At 42.4% G+C, this 20,355-nt stretch overlaps 1 protein-coding gene across 8 annotated transcripts in view; it reads left to right on the top strand.

Moving 5' to 3' along the window:
* Window positions 1–20,355, top strand: part of ITPR1 (inositol 1,4,5-trisphosphate receptor type 1) — a 308,099-nt gene that overhangs the window by 128,080 nt on the left and 159,664 nt on the right. For 5 of the 8 annotated variants that reach the window (XM_036878380.2, XM_057507150.1, XM_057507147.1 and 2 more), the window contains exons 7-13: window positions 2,184–2,342; window positions 4,206–4,304; window positions 5,464–5,547; window positions 5,657–5,803; window positions 8,457–8,552; window positions 10,009–10,053; window positions 13,790–13,944. In XM_036878380.2, the coding sequence (XP_036734275.1) occupies window positions 2,184–2,342; window positions 4,206–4,304; window positions 5,464–5,547; window positions 5,657–5,803; window positions 8,457–8,552; window positions 10,009–10,053; window positions 13,790–13,944 (785 nt within the window). The remainder of the gene's footprint in view (window positions 1–2,183; window positions 2,343–4,205; window positions 4,305–5,463; window positions 5,548–5,656; window positions 5,804–8,456; window positions 8,553–10,008; window positions 10,054–13,789; window positions 13,945–20,355) is intronic. The other 3 variants (XM_057507152.1, XM_057507144.1, XM_057507135.1) reach the window with 1 other exon arrangement.

Genomic DNA, 20,355 nt, shown 5'->3' with positions numbered 1-20,355 from the left:
TTCCAGTAGGGCTCCGTGGAGACAGCCAGTCCGGTGCAGGAAGCCTAGTGTTCTTTTCCTTTTGGGCTGGACACTTGGGCTTTTTCGTGGTCCTCTGTCTGTAGGAGAGTCCACTTCTCTCCCCTGTAACAGATCATCTAAGATCTGTCTGAGTATTTTAAATGATGGTCTCCCTCCCTAGAAAGGAGCCTGACTGATGAATTTTTGTTTAACTTGCATACTTGGAAGTTCTAACTATTTGGTGAAAACTGGCTTCCCTGTAACTTTCATCTGTTGGTCCAAGAGGGGGTCGCCAGAGGTAAGGAGCAATTCTGTAACTTCAGGGAGAGTATTTGATGCTGCATCTCATGTCTTGTCTCATGGCTGTGAGGTTGACTTGTTTCTCTCTTGCATCTTTAAATTTGGATTGAGGATAAAACATAATCTAGAAAACAACTACTGCAAGGTTTGCTCAGAAAAATCCGTCCAGGTGTATCCTTGCAGAAAACAGTGTGAAAGGAAGTCTGGGGCCAAATGTGGCTGTTCTCAATTTGTCCAGTTACGAGATTCACGTGCAAAGGGTTGTAGTTACCAATTTTGAGGACTGACCCATTTGGCTATCTTGATTCATTGTTTTCCATTTTGGAAGATTTTGCCTTCCATGTAAAGTAAAATCAGTGATTACAAAAGCATTCCTTCCCACTTTTTTCTTTTTTTCTGTTAGGTATAGAGCAGTGCTAATCCGGAGCATGGGAAAACTAGAATTGCCACAGGGGTAGTAGCAATCTTTTGTGTTTAAACAAGCTGTTATTATTAGGCCGTTAGAAATAGTGAAAGTAGCTTAGGTGCAGCCAGTCCCGTTGCTCTTCCCTCTCAGATTCTGTCCAACTGAGAATGGACACGAGGGGCCCGGTGGGCTCAAAGTTCAGTGTCACCTTTTTTATGAGGCCAGATCAATTCTTTGAAACTCGGGGTGTAAGACTCCCTGATCAGGTTAGACTGCAGAATAGGGCTAGAGCTGAAGATGATGAGGGGCACAGAGCTAAGAACATAAACTCTTAAGTGCATTCCAGCTCAAAGTTTGTGCCTTAATGACTGTAAGGTTTTGGCCAAAATCTTGCCATGCCTGTTTTTGCTTGCTACCCAAGTGGGAGTAGTAATGGGTCTAATTCCTAGGATGATTGAGCAGTGCCTCTCACACAGTAAGCTCTGAACACATGTTAACTAATATTAGTATTATTACTTCTGCCAAGCTCAGTCCCTGGGATCTACCTCTGCATGATGCTGGTTGTAAACCAGCTGAGTCCGGCACCTGCACTGGTATGCGGAGGATCAGGGACCACTCACCAGGGTCACAGTGAGGACTCAGGAGAGCATTGCCTTCCCCTTGTGTATCAGATCAGACAAGTTATTCCCCCACCCCCATCAACCCTGATAGAAGATTGGTGGACCTCCTGGGACTGTCCTAGAAACTGTATCTGAACATATGGATAGGAGCTATTGGCAGTTGGCAGTGACATCCCATGCTGGACTTAGCATGTATCCAGGGATTAGGCAGTCTTTCACTTTCTCTCCTATAGCCCTTATAGCCTGTTTGAGTTGGGAAGTCTTGGTCAGCGCTTCCTGGTCAAGACCTAACTATGATGCAAGTTGTTTCCCACTGAAGTCTTTGGTTTTTCCATCTCCTTCATGTAACCATGACCCAAGAATTAAGAATAAGGTGCTTAGAAATTCAAGGTGGAAATGTGTAGCAGCCCTCCTCTTCTAAATGAAGTGACTGTCCCTTAAACGGGTCGCCTCTTACACCCAGCTGTTGCTTGTGCTCGGAAGGACCCTTCCTCAGCTCCACCTTTGTGCCCGGCATCTTCAGACTGGATATCCCCATCCTCAGCTCCTTTACACGGTCCCCTCCCTGCTGAGAGACGCAGAATACCGTTTTTAACTGATGGTACACGACCTCAGGAATGTCCATCTTGTCAAGACTGCATGGGGAAAAAAAATAAAATATGTCTTCTGCCTCTGCTGCCCTTGCTCTCCCATTCTTTCTCATCATTCCCGGCCTTGGGCACTTCTGCAGTTCTCTCACTTCACAGTCAGCTCATTGGTGGGGGGAAGGTCCGATACGTAGTTTATGTGACTGAGAGAGAAATGGGGGAGATTTGGAGACTTGCTGACACTCACCGTGCTCTCTGGCTTGCTTTCAGCTCCTGCATTTGAAAAGTAATAAATACCTAACTGTGAATAAGAGGCTGCCGGCTCTGCTCGAGAAGAATGCCATGAGAGTGACGCTGGACGAGGCTGGGAATGAAGGGTCCTGGTTTTACATTCAGCCGTTCTACAAGCTGCGGTCCATCGGGGACAGCGTAAGCGCACATCCCCGGCCTGGGGGTGCTCCGTGCCCCTGCCCAGGACTGTGTCTTCCATTCAACTGGGAGAGTTTTAAAGTTGGAACCAGAGGCTTATCCTGTATGGAGAGAAGGAGGGAATCACTATGGAAACGAGTGTTTGGGAAACAGGGAAATTTGGAGAGAAGTGCGACCTAAATGCAGTAACTGTTTTCCTACCGGGCTTCTGAAGAAATGATGCAAACAGCCCATTCCCTCAGTAACTTTACCATGACAACACTGTCCTGTATTAAAGTCCTGGGCGTATCCTTGTCATTCTAGAGCATTAGAGGAATAAATGCCTCTCTATTACGGGAATAAACTTAGTAAAGGAGGATGTTGGAAAATAAGTAGATGGCAGGGAAGGAGAGTGTGTTTTACGATGATCTATATTTGTTCCTCTGTTGATGAGTCTGCAGGCCCTCCATCCCATGGCAGTCAGCCTGAGCTGGCCCCTCTCCTCGGGGGTCTTCAGCCCCTAAAGCTCCAGGCATCCTTTCAGTGAGACTTAGACGAGTCCTGATACTTGTTAGCTATGTTAGTAAGTCATTAGGTGGGCATATCCTTAACAAGAAATGTGTTTAAACGCAATCAGCCCTATTTCTGAGCTCGTTAAGATTCTAAAATAGTTGTTTGCTACTAAAAAGAAATATGGTTTACCTTAAATGGCATGAAATCTTACCAAAATGCTCAAGTAGCCTTAACCTAAAACTGGATTTTGCCAACTAAGTTTACAAGCTTTGGCAGTTTAAATATGTGTTAGTTTATATGTTGGGGGGTGGGGGACAGTGTTACATTGCATACAGTGTACCAGAAGCATCGGATCAGACTGTTCCCTCTCAGGTAGTGTACCCATGTGGATCCTCAGGTGAAAATAGAAGCACAAGTCCAGTAAGCTTAGGTTTCACCAAAGGCATTGGATTTTTTATGGTAGTTGATTTATATTCATTTGGAGAGAAATTTTTATTGTATAAATTCCCCAAAGGTATCAAACTGAAAGTAGATTTACATTTGAGGAAACCAACATTTCTATTCCCCTTCTTCCCACCCCTATAACAAAAGACATGGGCTCTTTGTTTTGAATTTAATTTTCATCCAGCCCTTAGCTTTCCTATCCCTTAAACTTACCTGTTCCCCAGTGCCTTAGTTGAGAAGGTAAGGTGCATGTGAATAGTTATCCTTGTAGGACAGTGTTTGTCCAAGGGTAGGTCTTGATCCATCTATGGACCAATTTAGTAGCTTGAGACTATCATTTTAGAAAGTGGAATAGAATAGAAAATAATCAAGCTGTGTTAAACATAGTAAATATTGGTTCTTGGAGATAACTTTTGTTTGAGATAAATATAGATATATCTATGTATGTACACAAACACATACATATACACAGACATGCACATAAGTGTGTCTGTGTCATAAACAACACGTATTAATGTGACTTTTACTCAAAAGAGTATGAAAGTAATTGATTTAGATATAAAAGATATCTATTCTTTATTCTTTAAAAAATAAAGACTTTTCTCTTTATTCTTTATTTAATGCAGTTTACTCTTTAAAAGTTAAAGACTTCCTTCAGATAATATTCTACTTCTCCTAAAATTTAGTTAATTGTTATATACCTGCTAACATAAGAAAAGGGGATGTTGGCTTTGGCAGCGTGGTCCCAGGCTGGTTTTACCTTTTCTCCTGGGGTTGGGCAGAGACTGTTGGACTTCATGACATGGGTGCGGTTATGCAGCTGGGGTTGTGCTATGTCCAAGTGATGTTCTAAGAACATGAGCTGCCTTCTGCTCCGGGACTCCTGACTTGTCCTGTGCAAAACTCTGTTGGTCCTTTCCTTTTCAGGTGGTTATAGGTGACAAAGTTGTTCTGAATCCCGTCAATGCTGGCCAGCCCCTACACGCCAGCAGCCATCAGCTGGTGGATAACCCCGGCTGCAATGAGGTAAGGGAAACCCAGTTAAGGCTTTTTGGGGGACATATGCTGCAGGAGCCACCTCCTTGGGGCCAGTGCACGTGCGTCTGGAACGTGACTTCAGTAGTGATGTGGGACAATGTTCTGCAGATGAGGAACTGAGAGCCAGAATCTGGGCTGCCTGGCGAGGTCATGCAAGCCTGTATATTAGGTGGTGGGTGAGGGCTGATAGTGACCCCTCAGGTTCCTAAGGTTTATGTAACCTGATAGGGCTCAGGTTGCTAAGCTTTATGTAACTGGGAGATTGTTTTCTAATATATTAAGTCAGAGAAGGGCCCCTTTTACCATAACTTTCTGGTTAAGCGCACCTTGTTCTAACTGGTCTCCCTAAAGAGAGCCTTTTGCTAATTGCTAAGAAGGGTACGCTCTAGGCCTTCAGCAGCCCTGCAAAAATGATGTCTTATTTCTGGCAGTATATCTATTTAGCTTCTAAACTGGCAATTGTAGGACATGAGAGTAACTTGATTGTGACATAAATGTTTGTCTTATGGTTGAGGACACAAGCCCTGGGGTCTCACCCAGCACTGTAACTCTAGGTTAGCCACCCAGTCTCCCTGTGCATCTTTTTTTTTTTGCCTCTGAAAGGGGTATGATGGTCCTTCCCATTTTCTAGGATGTTGCTGAGATGAAACACACTAGTAAATATTAGTACTTAGCCCAATGCCTGGCATCTACTTAGTGTGCAGTGACTGCTGCTGTTAGTGATCATCACTGACATTTCATCGTGTATCCACTGGAGTCTTTTTTTTTTTAATCTCTATAGCTCATCCCTTTTTATAAATACTTGTTTTCATTGGGCCTTTACTTTTTGGCTGTAGGGCAAGAGACTTGGAGGAAAAGGAGGAGACGCTTCCAGAAGGGAGGAAGCTGGGTTCCTTAGTCAGTAGGCACATACCTAGTGATGGGCACAAAGGAAACATAACCAAACCCTGATGAGGGACCAGTGGGATTTGCAGGTCCTGGGAGCTGAATGGTCTCTGTCGTTAAGGTTCTGAATATGAACAATATGAAATCAAGGGCCTACTCACCACCAAGGCTGAGGCATAGCCTTGCCTGTTGGGCACTAGTGAGGAAGTTTTGGGTGACACAGTTGTGAGGGGTATGTAAAAAAAACTAATATGTTTTCCAGGTCAATTCCGTCAACTGCAATACAAGCTGGAAAATAGTTCTTTTCATGAAATGGAGTGATAACAAAGACGACATATTAAAGGGGGTGAGTTCCATACTTTATGGATTGAGTAGCACTTGGCTCCTTCTGGGAAAGCAGTTATGATCTCTTTTAAAATTCATCTTCCTCAATTTCTGCACATGTGTACTTTTAGGGGGACGTGGTGAGGCTGTTTCATGCCGAGCAGGAGAAATTTCTCACCTGTGATGAGCACCGGAAGAAGCAGCATGTGTTCCTGAGAACTACCGGCCGGCAGTCGGCCACGTCTGCCACCAGTTCGAAAGCCCTGTGGGAGGTGGAGGTAAGCGCTGGGGCAGGAGTGGCCGGGAGAAAGGACTCCTGGGTTTATAGGAGTGAATTGCATCCAAGTCCTGAACCACCTCATCCCAAAAATGAGTTGGGATGACTCGGAGAAACAAGGACTTCACGTCGTTTCAAGAGGCTGCTGGATGTTTTGTGAAGGGAAATAAGGAAACTTTGGAAGCAAATTCACCACTGAAATTGGACCTTGCTTCCTCTGAGCCATTGAATCATCCCTTCCTTCTGTTTTGTGCTCTCTCTTCCTTCTGTATCTGCAACAACAATAAGAAATCAAGTGGCTACCCACCATGGTGGTAGGAGGAAAAGATTCACACCCAGATGGCTGGATGGTGGCAGTGATGAGCACCGAGCTCTGGAGATTGAGGTGCAGGAGGGAGAAGTTCAGAGGGAGGGATTAACAAGGAAGACTTCCTGAAGGAGGTAGCATCTGAGCCGCTGCTGATAGGCGATCTGTATTTCAGAAGGAAGAGGTGGAGTAGGTCACTTCATGTAAGACGGTGGCATGAAGTTGGAAATATGAGATAGGCCTCGGATAAGACTGGGTGTCCCAGTTTGGCAGGTGGCAGAGGATAGGCATGGCAAATGAAACAGAAACCGGTTTTGGAGACCAGAGCCTGAAGGGCTGTGTATCCCGGCTGTAGGGAGTTGGCATTTCATTCATAGGCAGGGGAGAAACTTGCAAAGTTCTTTTAAGCAAGGGGGTAACATGATGAGTACATTACTTAAAAGACAGATGATGATGCCCACCGTATGCATTTTATTGAGAGGAGGCAGAGAGAGAGAGAGAGGCTGTAACTGTGGGACCCAGAAGAAAATGAGTGCTTGGGGAAGAGGTAATGAGAGCCTGGATTAACGGGGGGGACTCTGCTTCTCACTGAAGTCCTCCTCTTCGTGTAGCTGCAACTTTGGGGGTAGACACTTTTCTCAATCTCAGCTTGCCTCCTCTCTTCTTCCTCCCTGGCTACAATTATAATAAAGTTTGTATTGCGGTATAGCCAACCAAGTGCCCAAGTCAGAAGTATACAACTGGAAAAATTAATGGTTACAAACATGTGTAGCCATATAACCACCCAGATCAAGAAATAGAACAACTTAGCAACACCCAGAAGGCTTCCTTGAGCCTCTGTCCATGCAATGTTCTAATTTTTTCTCTGGAAGAGGTAACCACTGATTGACTTCTGTCTTAGTGGATTGGTATTGCCTGTTCTTGAACCTCATATAAATGGAATCATAAAGTATATAATCTTTTTTTGGTCTGGGTTTTTTTTCCTCACTCAATTGTTTTGAGATTTGTTTATGTTGTTGCCTGAATCAAACAGCTTATTTCTTCATATTGTGGACTGGTATTTCATGATATGGACATACTGTGATTTCTTTACCACCTGTTGATGGACATTTGAGTGGTTCCTGATTTTGGGGTCTTACAAATAAAGCTTCTGTGGACATTTAAATGTGTATAATTGTCTGTATGGATATAGTTTTCATTTTTCTTGGCTAAATACCTAAATGGAATTGCTGGACCATAGGGTGGGTATATGTTTACCATAAAGAAACTACCAAATTGTTTTTCAAAGTGATCAATCATTTGACATTCTCATCAGCAGGGTAAGAAAGTTCCAGTTCTTCCACATCCTCACTGACACTGCATATGGTCAGTCTTCTGAATTTTAGCCATTTTAGTAGTTGTGTAGTGAGAGTCCATCATGGTTTTGATCTGCATCTCCCTTGTGCCTAATGACGTGGAGCATTTTTTTCATGTGCCTGATTTGTAGTCATTGTATCTTCTCTGGTCGAGCATCTGTCACACAATACTTTGTCTGTTAGACAAATTGTCTCTGCTCTCTTCTAACATGGGTATTATACCCATGTTTACCCTGCTCAGGTTTATCTTGGTTATTGTATAGAACTATTTCTACAGTTTTCATGATTAAAGGGATCTACATAAATTTAAAAATGTCCCCATTCCACCCATCTTCTTCTTTTCCTCCTTCTTACCATGCTGTAGCACATATTTTTTGAGTGTCTCCATAGATAAACCTGAACACAGTTGTTTCACATATTTTATTCAGTTTTCTAGTCATCTATGGTAAGTTCCTAGATTTTGTGCTGTGTCTAATTGTTTTTGGCACCAACCTTCAGTGCCAATTACTCTCTCTTGACCAGAAGCTGAAGTTCTATTTATTTTTCTGGTAAATTGGCCCAAGCTTTCTGAGTTTTATGTTTCAGAATACAGGCTTGTCTATGGGTTTCACCACATGAGTACATATAGAGAATGCTTTTACAGTTTTCCATGAAATTCCTTTTTAATGTTGTGCCTTTTGTGGATGAATTTCAGAATCTTTATTTCTGTTTCATTATAGTTAAGGCAAATGTTCTGAAAACCATTGAACTTTGTACCTAAACCATTTAATGCTAACCAAGTAGCTCTTTTTCTTCTTTGCAGAAACATTACTGATCACTTCCATGTGTATGAGCTCTGACATTACCTGTGACATCTGCAGTGGGCTTGTCAGAAGAAATTGTTTTTCTCAGCTAGTAAATACCCATCCGGAACTGCAGCCCCTGGACAGTGTCTCAGATTCAGAGTTGGCCACCATTTCTTCCACTCCTCTTGATCCTTCCTTGTCTTGCAGGTGGTCCAGCATGACCCGTGTCGGGGTGGAGCAGGGTATTGGAACAGCCTCTTCCGTTTCAAGCATCTTGCTACCGGGCACTACTTAGCAGCAGAGGTAAGTAGCGGCCCCTTTGTTTTTCTCTTCTGGGGCTGATGCATTTCCCTTTCCTCACTTCCCTGTGGCCTGTTAGCAGTTAGGTGCTCAGTCAGTCACCTTGCTTTTCCTTCTGCTTTTCTGTTCCCTTCTGCCTCACTCCGCTGCTTGTAAGACAAAAGGAAAAAAATGATGAACACGTTTTAGTGCTTCACAGGGATTATGATCAAGATGTGGGGAGAGAGTAAGCAAGAAAATACTGCTGTCGCAGGGACGAAACATACAGATGTGACTCTAGTTAATACTACTGTGCTGTATATTTGAAAGTTGCTTAAAAGAGAGCAGATCTTAAAAAAGAAAAAGAATAGAGTGCTACTCTGGGTTTTAGGATTATCTTTGTTTTGCTTTAGAATACTACTCTCCTCACATCTTTTCTACCAGCCCTGCTCCTGATGCAAATGACCAAGACTTGGCTGTCATGCAACATGGTGTGGAAAGCTGGAAGCATTAAGCACGTAAAGAATTAGACAACTTTATAAAGTGGAACACACAGGGTCTTACCTTTCACTTGCAGGAATTCACTTGCCAAAAATCATGGAAATTCACTTTACCTTACCTTAACTCACTATGTATGTCTATAAAAGGTTTTTGAGGAAAGGCACAAGAAAGGCAACATTGAAGGGCAGGAGGAATTTACTCTTCATTTCTCTATTAAATTAAGGAGCCATTCTTCTGTGTGACAGATGTTGAGTTTTACTCTGATCTGCCGGATATGCGATGCATATTCATATCAGCTTCTAGTTGTACATGAAAAGAGGCCTCCTGTTGTTCAGTACCACTGGTGAGAGACTTTCAAGGTGATGCCTCGGTGCCAATACTGCTTCTTTAGCTGACCCTGAGGAAGCCGGATTCTTAAGTGTATCAGCCCCCCTGGGATGCCTGACACCTGGATGAACTGATCATTTGGAAATAGTTAAGAACCAAACATCAAGACCACACTGAAATTCAAAATGGAGCCCCAGGGAATTATGGGCCCAGCTAACCAGCTGTGAGAAATGTTGGTTACATGGTTTGCCAAAAATCAGTGGTTGTTGCATAATTTTTTATGTTCTGAGGCAAATGTAGCTCTTGCTGGAGGCCACAAATATTTATTTCTAACTAAAAATATGCAGGGTTATAAGTGACTGGATAGTGGTCTTTTATTTATCTCAGGCTTTTAACTCTTGCTTTGCTAGTGAATTCCTCGTGCTCCTGTCTACACTTAAGAGCCGTCTACTGGTGACTGGTAGCTTGTTCCGTATATGTTGTACTCATGTGACGTGTGGTGTTGTGGCATGCTGGTTTTGTGAACAGAGGGAAGGGACAAGTTCTCAGCTGTTCAAGGATGTGCACAGGCCTTGAAGGTCGCCTGCAAGTGGGGCCAAGTCCTCGAGAAAGCAATGGATGTTTTAATTTCCTAATGGTTCTTTTTCATCAGGTAGACCCTGACTTTGAGGAAGAATGCCTGGAGTATCAGCCGTCAGTAAGTATGGGCAAGAGCCTTCTTGTCTTCATCTGTTAGGGTGAGGCTGAATGATCTGGACCCCCATTTAAGAAACTGCCACTGTGGCCCTGAGTGCTGGGGAAGGAGACACCTTAGTCTGTCTTAAAAGAGGGTCTTGTTCTATGTTTCCCTTGGAGGCAGTCACCTCTCCGTGGGTCCTGATTGGTCCAAGGGACTGTCAGTCATGGTGCTCTTTCTGTGTGCTTAGTCAAGGGGTCCCCACCTCTAAGTTGCCAAAGTTCAAGGTATCTCTTGGGAATACCCTTAAGCTGGAGATATTGATGGCCTCTGTGGAAGTTGACCTTCTACAAACCAGTGTCCTATTGCTGTTGGTCTCAATCTATAGCTCACTCAGATTTCTCAAGGAGTGAGTGTATGAGCTGAATAGTGTCATAAGGACTGCAGAGGTGACATATGAGGCATGGTGTGCCTGACATCTGATTAGACATTCAATTGTTTAATCATATGTCCTTGTTTTCTGTAAAGTTAGAAATAGTCTTTATAATGTCATTTTAATGCAAGTTGGCATTTTAATGACGATCGTATCTTTTTTTGGAAGTCATATTGCTTAACTAATGCTGATCTGGAGTCACTTGGGGGTTCAGGTGTTCACAGCTGAAGGGGGCAGTGGTACACAGCAATGATGGATATAAGCAAAGCAGTTGTCTTGTGGAGTGCTTCATTCTGGTCTACGATTTAAACAAAAATGTAAACAGTTGCTCCTCTACTTGACATTGTGTGTCCATGTGACCATCTCCATGGTGTATGTGGTAGGTGTTATTGAGAGGTTTTTTTTGCTTTGATTTTTGGTAAAATTTTGAAAGAATTGGAGAGACTTGAACGTAGACACATTAATGAAGGGTGTTGGGGTGGAATTAATACAGAATGTAATTGCTTTTGGAAAGTGTGAACTCCGTAGCAATATGACCCTTCTAGTTAGGTTTGGATAGAATGTTAGCTTTGGAATAAATGTGGAGGATAGTTCCAGTGGAGTTCCTGATTCGCTGGAGGAGTTCATCTCCTCTTTCCTGCTTCTTGAGGGAACACCTGAGGATTCTCTTCCTTCCTCTTTTGCTGTTCGCCCTCCTGGCTGGAGCCCACTTTGAAAGCTGACCTTCCACATTTAATGGAAGGTAGAAAACACAGACCTTGTCCAACTCTCTGCTAATATGCAAGGAAATGTTCACACAGCATCTCTGCTTCCTGCTCATGTGGCTTGTATTTGAAGGTGTGGCCTGGCAGGGGCATTATTTTTCATCAGACAGCTCTTGCACCCTCTTTATGTTGAGAGAAAGAACTGCCTTTTTGTGACTTGCATCTTTGGCCTTAGTGCTCTCCTGGCCTGTTGGTGTGCAAGGGAAAGCCTGGCATTTGTAGTGCAGGAGGAAGAACATAGTGATCAAAGCAGGGCAGGAGAGGGAGACAGACCTGGGTTTAAATAACAGACCCACAACTTATGAGCTGTGTGACCCTGGACAAGCTACCTTGCCTCTCTGAGCCTTAATTCCTTCATCTGTAGATGTGCCGGATATACCTGTTGTAAGGATGAAATGAGATGATATGCAAATGAAGTGGCCCCTAGTGAGCTCCCAGTAAATGGCATTTTCATAAGTTGCACAAGATTTAGCATTTTCCATGCTTTACATCCACCACTTCATTTGTGCACAGCAGCCACACGGAAGGAGTTAGGGTGGGTTTTATGATCTTCCCTGGACCAAAGAGGTAGCAGAGAGAGTGGTCTTATCTCCTCACATATCTCACAGCGTGCTGGAGTCTGGCTGACTTAGTCCTGTTTCATGCTGCTCCATGGCAGGCTGTGTCGGCAGGCTTGGGTGTAGATCTAGGCTGCGTTGCTCTGGCTACAGTGGCGGTCCTCATGTGCAGGAGGGCTGGGTGGAGGCCTCTGCAGGGAAGGTGTAAGCCTTGGGAGGGTCCTGCAACCTTCGCCCTCTTCTTGGCTTGGAAACTTGGGTGGAAAAGCTAGAGCGTGTAAGTTTGGGAGAGGAGGCCTCTCGTTCTGCTCTGCTCATGGTCACACATTTCGCTGAGACTGGCACCCAGCACTTGTGCTTTTGGGCTGGGACCTCATTCAGCCTTGTTGTGCATGTTCTTCCTAATTCAGCAGCACCCCTTCGCCGTGGGCTTGATGCCAGAGGGAGAGGGGACAGCTGTAGGCTGGCTTTCGTCTGAGGGCTCTGGCACATGTGCCTTACCTCCCACTAGGGGGCACATGCCGACCACACGTGGAAAGAAAGTGAGGATGCTGGTTCTCAGTCAAAGGTCTGGAGACCCTGGACGTAATGCAATTTTAATTTTTCTTTAGAATTCTGGCAGGTCTGAAATTTAACTGCCAGCCTGTAGCTGAGCCCTAGGTCTCCAACCAGCATCAGGTCAAGGTTTGTTCTGAAAGTGGTGTGTGGAGCACTCTGCAGGTACCAGTAGTTAGAAGAGGACAAATGCTGCCTTTTCTGGAAGCTCTTTCTCCTGGCCTGAGCTTGTAGAAGTGGTCTGGTGCTCCCCAGGGGAGTCTGCTTCGGTGTAGCTGGAATAACGGGTCATGAGTGTGTTCAGGTAGAGCTGCAAGGTGTTAGAGGAGACAGCACATGGAGAAAGGAGAAACGTTTTGGGTATTATAAGAACCATTTATATTTTCTTTCCTTCCTTTTTTTTTGAAATAACAGACAAAAGTTGGGGCTGCTGATGAACTAATGAAGCCGGCTGCAATCCTTGATGTCAGGCCCTGTGGAATTTAATTCTCTCATGCTCTCTCTTTGGCCTGTTAGGTTTGATTTCTTTTTCTCCATTCCCTATTTGGGGAGGAAGCAGTCCCAGAACCTAAGCAGAGCAAATTAGTAACAAAGAAAATGTGGCTTTCCCAGGAAATGCACGTGGATGTTGTCATCGTGCAAAGATGTTAAAAATGAAAAGTAGTCGCATGTAGAGGCACGGCACCGAGAGAACTTGCAGAGCCTACTGGCAGGTGCTGAACTAAACATGCTCAAATCTCCCTGGGAAGGTGGGCTTTGGAGCGTAGCGTGTGTTTTACAAGTTCCTCAGGAAAGTTTTCATCATTATTCATTAGCCTTCACTGTCAGAGATTTTCTTCAATCTCAGCCAAACCCCTAATGCAGCCAGAGAGGCCCTTTCTTCCCTCTACTGTCGTCAGCAGCTCTGCTTAATTATGGACGCATTTTTCAGGACTGCCCTGACTTCCTCGAATATTTTTCTTGGCCACGCTGGGATCACTGCTTGCAATCGCTTGGATTCAGGCTCATTTACGTTACTGCTTTTCTCCTGGGAAGTAGCTGTATCATGTTACTGCTGGACAGTTTCACTCTAGGTTAACACAGCAACCCATAACCAAATCCACAGGGTAAGTTTTCTCAAAAAGTGCTTCTCCCCTTTGCCAACTACCACAGACGGACGCATCTCTACGGAGGGCGTTCATTACCAACACGGACATCTGTTATTGTAACCTGGCACTGTTGGATCATTTTTATTGCAACATAAGGAGGTTGAATGTAAAGATGCTTGGCACGGGTGGCCGGTTATCCTCTTCAGTGGCTGCTCTCAAAATGTGGTGCTTTTCCTGCCAACCGCCGACGTTCACAATCGTTTCCTCCCTGTTACCAGGGACTGTGCAGTGATCACAGCACGAAATACTGGGAAGGGTTTGGCGCACAGAATCCTTGACATGATGGCTTTTCCTCCTCAGGTGGATCCTGATCAGGACGCCTCTCGAAGCAGGTTGCGAAATGCCCAAGAAAAGATGGTGTACTCGCTGGTGTCTGTGCCTGAAGGCAGCGACATCTCCTCCATTTTTGAGCTTGACCCCACCACTCTCCGTGGGGGGGATAGCCTCGTCCCCAGGTACGATTCCAAAATGGCTTATCCCAAGTGAGTCCGGGCCAGCATATGTGACCCGGCTGGGTTTCTTGGAATCCAAATCATGAGTGCATTTCTCGCAGCTTTTGCACAGGGTTCCATAAAGGGTTTGTTCTGGCTCTCCGTTGAAACAGCGTTCAGATTTTTTTTAATGGCTCATCAGTTAGGATTTCTCAGTGGTTGTATAAGAAACGCCGTATGGAGGTAAGCAAGCCAAACCTTAAGCTCAAGGAGTTCCATATTCTTAGTTTCCTTTATTTCCTTTCTCCTTCCCAAACCTGAGAGAGCTCCTGAGCAGTTGAATAAACAGTTGAAAAACAACTCCAGAAAATGGGATATTTGAAATTCCCTGAGTACATAGTATATCGTATTGAAAACATGGAGGAGTCAGACTAGTATTCTTTGGTTATTTTATTAAATTTAGCTCTTTGGGTTATTGCATAAGCATGCATTTCAAGGCAGGGGAAAGAACCATCCTATAAAAGGACAAAAGCCCGTGCTTAACAATGTCAGCACCAGTATTATTAGTAATGGCTAACTTTTGTTCAGGGCTGACTACATGCCACATACAATGCTGAGCCCTTTTTTTGTGTTACATTATTTCATCTTCACGAGGACCTTTGTGATATGGGTATTATTATTATTATAGATAAAGTAACTGAAGCTCAAAGTTGAAGCAACTTGTCATAAGTCAGCAAGTCTCAACACGGACCCCAAAATCTTAGATCTTAGAGGAGAATCTTCTTCTGTGCTGGGTGCCATTCCTGTCCCTCTCAGAGTGGCACATGTAAGGCAGTGTCCACACAGAGCCTTAAAATGCAAGGAGGCCTTTCACTGCATTTAGTAACATGATCACTGGTTCTTAATCCCTGCTGGGTTGTTCACTCCTTGAGAATCTGGGGAAAGCTAGAAATGTTCCCCTGGAAAACCCCAACTATGTGCACAGCTTTGCATAATCCAGATTTAGAACCCCTGACTTAGATTGCCTTTTTAAAAAATAACAATGAGGCATAATTCATATACCATCTAATTCACCTATTTAAAGTGCTCAGTGCAGTGGTTTTTAGTAGGTTAGCAGAATTGGGCAACCATCATCGCAATTTTAGGACATCTTGTCATCCCAGAAAGAAACACCATACTCATCAGCAGTCTCTTTCATTTCCCCATGCTCTGCCCCAAGCCTTAGACTGATCTGCTTTCTCTGTCAGTCTGCCTATTCTGGACATTTGTGTAAATGAAATCATGTATTATGTGGACTCTTGTGATTGGCTTCTTTCACTTAGTATTTGTAAGGTTCATACTTATCTAATATGTATTATTATTATAGGGCATGTATTAATGCTTCATTTTATTGCTTAATAATAGTCCATTAAGTGGTTATTACTTTATTGTATTTATCCACTTACTAGGTGATGACCATTTGGGTAGTTGGCTCCTTGTAACTATTATGTAATAATGCTACTGTGAACATTTTGTGTACACAGTTCTGTATGGATATAGTTTTCATTTCTCTTGAGGCTCTCCCTACAAGTAGAATTACTGGGTCATACAGTAACTTTATGTCTAAACTTTTGAGGAACTGCCAGACTGCTTTTCAACATAGATGTACCATTTTACATTCCCACCAGCCATATAGGGGGTTCTAATTTCTCTACATTGTCTCCTACACTTGTTACTGTCTGTCCTTTTCTATGCGATCCTTACTTGTGTGTATCTCCTTGTGGTTTTGATTTGCATTTCTCTGATGGCTAATGATGTCAGTCATCTCTTCATGTGCTTATTGGCCATTTGTGTATTGTTTTTGGAGAGATGTCTATTCAGATCCTTTGCCCATTATTGTTTGCTTACTTAAAAAATTGGGTTGTCTTTTTGTTACTGAGTTTTAAGTGTTCTTTAGATACAAACCCTTATCAAATACATGATTTGCACATATTTTCTCCCATCCTATAGAATTTCTTGATGGTGTGTGTTGAAGCACAAAAGATTTTAATTTTATCAAAGTGCAGTTTCTTTTTTATTTGATTGCTTATGCTCGGGGATTCTTAAGAAACCATGGTCTAATCCAGGATCACAGAGATTTATGCCAATGTTTTCTTCTAAGAATTTCACAGCTTTTGCTATTTACACTTTGGTCTTTGATCTATTTTGAGATCACTTTAAAGTATGACTTGAAGTAGGGTAGATAGCTTTTTTTAAAATTTTGGTATCATTAATCTACAATTACATGAAGGACATTATGTTCATTAGGCTCCCCCCCTCACTAAGCCCCCCCCCCCATACCCATTCACAGTCACTGTCTATCAACGTAGTAAGATGCTGTAAAATCACTACTTGTCTTCTCTGTGTTGCATATTCCTCCCCATGCCACCCCACACACTATACATGTTAATCGTAATGCCCCCTTTCTTTTTTTCCACCCTTATCCCTCCCTTCCCACCCGTCCTCCCCAGTCCCTTTCCCTTTGGTAACTGTTAGTCCATTCTTGGGTTCTGTGCTTCTGCTGCTGTTTTGTTCCTTCAGTTTTCTTTTGTTCTTATACTCCACATATGAGTGAAATCATTTGGTACTTGTCTTTCTCTGCCTGGCTTATTTCACTGTGCATAATACCCTCTAGCTCTATCCATGTTGTTGCAAATGGTAGGATTTGTTTTCTTCTTATGGCTGAATAATATTCCATTGTATATATGTACCACCTCTTCTTTATCCACTTATTTACTGATGGACACTTAGGTTGCTTTCATTTCTTGGCTATTGTAAATAGTGCTGCGATAAACATAGGGGTGCATCTGTCTTTTTCAAACTGGGCTGCTGTATTCTTAGGGTAAATTCCTAGAAGTGGAATTCCTGGGTCAAATGATATTTCTATTTTGAGCTTTTTGAGGAACCTCCATACTGCTTTCCACAATGGTTAAACTAATTTACATTCCCATCAGCAGTGTAGGAGGGTTCCCCTTTCTCCACAACCTCACCAACATTTGTTGTTGTTTGTCTTTTGGATGATGGCGATCCTTACTGGTGTGAGGTGATATCTCATTGTGGTTTTAATTTGCATTTCTCTGATGACTAGCGATGTGGAGCATCTTTTCATGTGTCTGTTGGCCATCTGAATTTCTTCTTTGGAGAATGGTCTGTTCAGCTCCTCTGCCCATTTTTTAATTGAATTATTTGCTTTTTGTTTGTTGAGGTGCATGAGCTCTTTATATATTTTGGCTGTCAACCCTTTATCGGCTCTGTCATTTATGAATATATTCTCCCATACTGTAGGGTACCTTCTTGTTCTATTGATGGTGTCCTTTGCTGTACAGAAGCTTTTCAGCTTGCTATAGTCCCACTTGTTCATTTTTCCTTTTGTTTCCCTTGCCCGGGGAGATAAGTTCATGAAGAAGTCGCTTATGTTTATGTCCAAGAGATTTTTGCCTATGTTTTTTTCTAAGAGTTTTATGGTTTCATGAGTTACATTCAGGTCTTTGATCCATTTCGAATTTACCTTTGTGTATGGGGTTAGACAGTGATCCAGTTTCATTCTCTTACATGTAGCTGTTTGGTAGACAGCTTTTTGAAAGCTTCCTTTCCCATTGCCTGCCTTCCTATTACCTAGATAGGTACATGTCTGTAGAACACAATTGCATTTTGGTTTAAGTAATTTTCCATGTGCTGCATCCTCTTTCTGGAAGTTACTTACTGAATCTTTTGAGGTTCCCAGAAGACAAGGAAATGACATTTATATTGTATGCTAAATGTTTTAGTTGGTAAGGGATAGTTAAGAACAGAACCATGTGATTTAAGGAATCATATTGCTCCCACAGAAGGCATGGCTGCAGGGAAGAGGAATGAGGTGCTAGCTGGCTGTATCCCACAGTGGGTGGAAATCCCCCATGGTCATGTGGGAAGAGAAAGTTAAACTGCTAGGGCAGCTGGCCAAGCAGCTTTCTCTGGTTGGAGACCCCTGTTTCTCTATCCCTTCCATTCATTACTGTTTCTTTGTTGAAAAACTCTCTTAGTGGTCAGTTGTTACTAGGTAGATGTATTCTAAACTCACAAGCTAGGGAAGCCTTGTGTTCACTATGGAGAAGGTGTCTGGCAATGATCTACCAGCATGTTCACTACCGGTGATGACCTCAGACTTGATCTTAGCTCTTTAATTTTGTATCCATGCTTGCCCTTAACCAGTAACCTCAGAGCCATATTGTGTAAAGGCATGAAAGACTTCAGGAGTAGTATACTCATTTCCTTCCATCTTGAAGTTGCAGTAAGTTTTCCTTGTTTGAAAATCAGGGAGTCTAGGAGTAGTTATATGAAGGTCCCTGAAATGTTATCAGCAAAGGAATTTTTGTCCTAGTCACTGGTTAGAAGAATCCTTGCTACATAGAAAAGGATAATGGCAAATCCTTGTTATACTAAATAAGATAATAAAATTGCAGCATATGCAAAATAGTTGCATTAAATGAACATTGGGAGAGCATTCAGCTTTGTGGCTCTTTTGTAATTGTCCCAATATCACGGCTTTTGAGTTAAGGATTGGGAATGGGGCTTCAGCTGAATTGATAGATGCCCTTTGTGTTTTACATGTAATTTGACATAGAACTCTATGGACTATAACCATCCAACTTAAAGCTAAGCTACAAGGAGCTTTGGTTATACTTGGACAATAAGAAAATGAGTCCAAATCACTTGGGAAAAAAAACTGTAAATCTCTGTCAAATTTCTTGTTCACGTTGTTTACTTTTTATTCATGCTAGTTTAAAGTAAATTTCACTGGTTGCCTTACTTGTAATGTTCAAGACAGTTATAATGACGGGAGACAGAAGGCAGAGATCTGCTGAGAAGATGTGTACCCTCCCCACCTCTTTCCCATGTGGATCCCATTCTAAATTCCTATCAATGCAAATGACTTCCGTGCTGCCCCAGTCTCCCCAATGTTTAAAGTTCCCACTCAAGTTTTCTGTAACAAGAAACTTCATGACTCTCTGAAGTCTCCCTGATCTCCTCTAAAGGTCCTTCAGTATTTATCTTGACTGTCTCCCAACTTAATGCCTTTTCATGTACATCGCCCATTACTTACCACTGGTGGTCATACATTTATCTTCTTTTACCAGTGGGATGCACAAGAACTGAACTTTTACTTCTATTATTTCTTTAAAAGAAAAGTAAAATTGAAAAACATTGCAAAATCTGTACTCACTGTAAAAAGAAACAACAAAAATGTTTTAAAACCCCATGAAGAACACAGAAGCAAGAAAAATTCACATAAAGTGCAACCTTTCAGAGTTGACTACTGTTCGTATTTTGGTTTATATCATCTCAGGTCTCTGGGCACATAGATAACCTAAATATAATTTATCGTAAAAGACATTATAAGCTGTTCTTAACTTTTTTTTAACCTCAGCAGTATGTTCTTTACATATTTCCATGTAAATGAATATTGATTGTCATCACTGAAAATACCTCTATAATATTCTATTGTATGTATGATAATTAACTAATCCACTATTGACACATTGGATTGTTTATAATAGTTTATTATTGTAAATAATGCTTTGGTGGACACTGTGTGGCTCGGTTTGAACCTGCACTGTCATCTCTGATGGCAGAAATCTAAAAAAGGGATTGCTAGGTGGAAAGATACATATTACACGTTATGCAAAGTGCCAGACATCCTTCCAGAGTTTGACCTGTTGACACTCTAACCATGAATGTGAGCACTCATTCCCCTAAGCTCTTGTCTATACTGGGTATATCAGTCTCTAAGATCTTTGGAATATGATACAATGAAATGACATATTGTCGTAATTTGTGTAAATTGCGTACTAAGGTACTGTGTACCTCCATGTTTATTGGCCATTTGAATTGCTTCAGTAAATTACTGGTTTGTGTCCTTGTCCCATTTTCATATCCAATATCCATGTTTTTCTTATTTATTTTAAAGATCTCTTTATATATGTGGATTAATAGGCTTTTTATGCTATGTGCTACTCTTTTGTTCTCCCAGGTTGTCATTTTTCTTTCAGCTTTGCTCATATTTTTGTGCTGTGTGGAAGTTAAAAATTTTAAACTACTAATTAGATACATCTATCCTTCACTTTTAAAATTGAGGGATCTTGTATTTTGTTTCATGCTTCAGCAGGCTTTCCCCACCTCAAGATTTACTCATATTTTCTCATAGGAATTTCATTAAATTTTGCTTTACTGGTCCACGTGAAAATTTCAGTTACTGCTTTATCATCTCTCATGATAAGCATTAATATAAACTCAGTAAGAAATTCTTACTACTCCACCTCATGCTCAGTTCCGAGATACCCGTTCACAGGATATGACCTTGCTTAGAGAAACACCGCATATCACAACAGTGTCAGTCACTGTGAATGATTTTCTATTGTATATACATCAGGATTCATC

The sequence above is a fragment of the Manis pentadactyla genome, chromosome 1, assembly GCF_030020395.1.
Source record: "Manis pentadactyla isolate mManPen7 chromosome 1, mManPen7.hap1, whole genome shotgun sequence".
NCBI lineage: Eukaryota > Metazoa > Chordata > Mammalia > Pholidota > Manidae > Manis > Manis pentadactyla.
The sequence above is the reverse complement of the archived record's forward strand: the minus strand, read 5'-3'. Positions and strand labels throughout refer to the sequence as shown.